Source organism: Pyrus communis, chromosome 3 (assembly GCF_963583255.1).
Source record: "Pyrus communis chromosome 3, drPyrComm1.1, whole genome shotgun sequence".
NCBI classification, from domain to species: domain Eukaryota; kingdom Viridiplantae; phylum Streptophyta; class Magnoliopsida; order Rosales; family Rosaceae; genus Pyrus; species Pyrus communis.
In genome coordinates, this window is record NC_084805.1 from 1661735 (window position 1) to 1665533 (window position 3799).

At 41.2% G+C, this 3799-nt stretch overlaps 1 protein-coding gene across 1 annotated transcript; it reads left to right on the forward strand.

Moving 5' to 3' along the window:
• The first annotated feature begins 353 nt into the window (after window positions 1-353).
• Window positions 354-2987, forward strand: LOC137728791 (serine decarboxylase-like). Its single transcript, XM_068467556.1, has 5 exons — window positions 354-836; window positions 934-1165; window positions 1291-1484; window positions 1596-1732; window positions 2210-2987. The coding sequence occupies exons 1-5, from the start codon at window positions 524-526 to the stop codon at window positions 2771-2773; spliced, it is 1440 nt and encodes a 479-aa protein (XP_068323657.1). The 5' UTR covers window positions 354-523; the 3' UTR covers window positions 2774-2987.
• Window positions 2988-3799: the final 812 nt, after the last annotated feature.

Genomic DNA, 3799 nt, shown 5'->3' on the forward strand with positions numbered 1-3799 from the left:
CTTAGAAGGCCAGAGAGCTAAAACGAGTCTTTTGACCAATCATCGGTTGGAGATGGCCTAATAAACATTTGTTTTTTTTGTTTTTTTTGGGGGGTGGTGGTGGTGGTGGTGGTGGTGGTGGTGGTGGTGGTGGTTGGGTTTTGGGGGTGGTTTTTTGGGTCCACATACATGTTACTATCATGTGAAATTTGATCAGAGCATCATCACTTGTATATCTATCGACCGATTTACGATGTATTCCACACGCTATTTTTGTTCTTTTGGTCTGAAACTTAATAAGTAAGCAAACATAAAAGTAGGCAGACTGATTATTTCATACGTGGCAAAAATTCAGACGACAAAATTCTCTAAATCTCGTCGATATTTATTGCAAAACCAGAACCGCCAGAAATTCAGAAAAATAATACTATAAATAGAAACCAACGCTTTCTCCTCTCTTTCTCTGAACTCTCCTTCCGCCTCCTCCTTTGTGTTGCAGCTCGGCCAACTCTCGACCGTTCGATCTTTCAACATTACAAAATTCATGGATCATGAGAACGGAGCTGTGGCGGTGGAGATGCTATCCGATGATTTCGATCCCACGGCTGTGGTTGCGGAGCCTTTGCCTCCGGTTGTAACCAGCACCGACGACTGCGATCTCCTCGGAAAATTGGCCGAAGACCACAAAGGTAGTCGGGAGAAACAGATGGTTCTCGGCCGGAACGTGCACACCACGTGCCTCGCCGTGACGGAGCCCGAATCCAACGACGATTTCACTGGCGATAAGGAGGCGTACATGGCCAGTGTCCTCGCGCGCTACCGCAAAACCCTTATCGAGAGGACCAAGCACCATCTGGGTAAGCTTTTTTTTGTGCGTTTTTTCGATTGAAATTTGGAATCGAAGCAAAAATATTGAATCTGAATTGTGGGTTTTGATTGGAATTGGAAATGCAGGTTATCCGTACAATTTGGACTTCGACTATGGTGCTCTGACGCAGCTTCAGCATTTCTCCATCAACAATTTGGGCGATCCGTTTATCGAGAGCAACTACGGTGTCCATTCAAGGCAGTTCGAGGTCGGTGTTCTCGATTGGTTTGCTCGGTTGTGGGAGATTGAGAAGAATGAGTATTGGGGATACATCACCAATTGCGGCACGGAAGGCAATCTTCACGGAGTCTTAGTTGGGTATGTTAAGTGTTTGATTAATTGTTTGTGTGAATCTGCTCTTAATTTATCAGCACATATGCTAATGAGTAATGACGGAGCTAAAACAATTGGATGTGATGTATGATGCAATTGAATTCTTGCAGGAGAGAAGTATTTCCAGATGGGATTCTGTATGCTTCTCGAGAATCGCATTATTCGATATTTAAAGCTGCCAGAATGTATAGAATGGAATGCGAAAAGATTGATTGTCTGATCTCTGGTGAGATTGATTGTGCGGATTTTAAAACTAAACTTCTTGCTCACCAGGATAAACCCGCCATCATCAACGTTAATATTGGTATGTGTAAGATTTGAGACACGCATCGACACAAATTGAACTCAGCTGTATATTATGTGCACCTCTGTACTCCGATTGGTCGGTTGGTTTACTGAATTGCTTGAATTGCAGGAACAACTGTCAAAGGAGCTGTTGACGACCTGGATCTCGTCATACAGACCCTTGAAGAATGTGGATACAAGCAAGATCGTTTCTACATTCACTGCGACGGAGCATTATTTGGACTTATGATGCCTTTTGTCAAACGTGTATGTTTGTCATCTCATTTCAACTCTTGTTGTTGTGACTAGGAACATGTCTCTTATGCTTATTCCCTTTAATTCATTTGGTTCCAAGCTGTTTTGCGTTTCGTACAAAGTTGCTTATAATCTTTTGCGTTCCAAGCTGTTCCCCGTTGCAATTTTGTTGGGAATGCTTTTGATTTGGCTCTGGTTGATCTTGATTGTTTATAATCTCTTTTCATGTTTGGCTAGTTGAATGACACTGATATCTTTGATTGGATAGCATTAATTAATTAGCATAGTCTACTTTTAGTGAATCATCTTGTGACTTCTAGGATGAAACTTTTGATAAGTTCATGATGGATTAGAGTCCGCTTGTATTTAAAAAGCTAGTCTGAAATAGCTGTAGTAATATTTTGTTTTGCGTCCTAATTACGATATGCGCATATTTTTCTGTTATTGATCGATGCTTTCCCATTTCTCACTATGCTTGGTGATGGGCAGGCACCAAAAGTTTCGTTCAAGAAGCCCATTGGGAGTGTCAGCGTTTCTGGTCACAAGTTTGTTGGATGTCCAATGCCTTGTGGTGTTCAGATAACAAGGCTGGAGCACATTAATGCCCTTTCAAGGAATGTAGAATACCTAGCTTCGAGGGATGCCACAATCATGGGAAGCCGGAACGGTCATGCTCCAATTTTCTTATGGTACACGCTCAACAAAAAAGGTTACTCGGGGTTCCAAAAAGAGGTCCAGAGGTGTCTTAGAAATGCTCACTACCTGAAGGGCCGCCTTCGTGATGCTGGAATCAGTGCCATGCTGAATGAGCTAAGTAGCACAGTGGTGTTTGAGCGGCCTAAGGATGAAGAGTTTGTTCGTAGGTGGCAGTTGGCGTGCCAAGGAAATATTGCGCATGTTGTGGTGATGCCGAGTGTCAACATCGAAAAGTTGGACGATTTCTTGAGTGAACTAGTTGAAAAACGCTCAACTTGGTACGACGAGAAAGTTCAGCCTCCATGTATTGCTGCTGATGTAGGAACTGAGAATTGTTCCTGCGGGCAGCACAAGTGATTTTAAGTTTTCGCACTGAGCTGTTGTATTGTTGTTTTGATTTAACTTCTGGATCTCGTAGATTCTAGTGCTTTGTTCCGAAGGGTTTTCGCCCTTTGGCTCGTAGAATGCTAATCGATTCGTCGGATTTCTGTTCTTGCCTTAGAACGCTTTTGAAAATGAAAATTCCTGTATCAGGACACTGCTTTTGTTGTGAAAATGTCCACTTTTTTAAGGCCGTTAAAGAACTTCAAGGTGGCTCCAACTGGTTTCATTTCCTTTACATTCCCTTGTTACTTTTGTTTGGCGGATTATCTCACAGCATCAAATCTTAAGGTAAGAAACCAAATACTTAGGTCCCATCGGCATTTGCGTTTACAGTTCTTTCTCTGGTTGTTGGGGCTAATTGGGTGACACACCGAAATGATTGATGGTGAACAAACTCAGAGACCATTTTTATTGATTTCAAATATCAGGAAGCAAAGTGATGAGTTATGAAAAATCTCAAGGACCATTTTGGCTAAAAAACCCATTCAAATGTTTGCCATTACAATTTTATTGTGAAGTTTGTTAGCAGGATACCGCATGAACCAGTATTCTAGAAAGAATGGCTTGGTCTCTGGCTTTTGCAGATTTAGTTACAAACCATATTATTTGTGTTTAATTAAAAGGATTCGAATGAATGGGTATGGGTTAACAACCCCGCCCTTTGGTGATCCCAATCAGGTATTTCATACCCAAAATCAATTCAAGGCCCGCTTACTTGTTCATTAATTGATTCTTAGTAGATGTGCAAAATAATATGAATGAAAATGATATCCATTCCATACAAATTCATGTATTGTAAGTAAGCATGCACTGAATCGGCATTGGAATGGAATAATTAATGGTAATATTACTTAGAATAAATCACATATTGTACATCTTGTAAGGTTTTCGGAAGCTGGTTAATTTACTATTTTTATGTAATATCAGATTGTCCAAGTGTTGCGCCCAATGGCGCCTAATGTGCTTACACATTACTTAATGTATTGTTTACGTGGATTG

Excerpts from the sequence above, each read along its gene's own strand:
- LOC137728791 (XM_068467556.1), top strand. The coding sequence starts at position 524 with ATGGATCATGAGAACGGAGCTGTGGCGGTGGAGATGCTATCCGATGAT. Across the intron at positions 837-933 it reads GAGGACCAAGCACCATCTGG|GTTATCCGTACAATTTGGAC; the intron begins GTAAGCTTTTTT and ends TTGGAAATGCAG. Across the intron at positions 1,733-2,209 it reads TGATGCCTTTTGTCAAACGT|GCACCAAAAGTTTCGTTCAA; the intron begins GTATGTTTGTCA and ends GGTGATGGGCAG.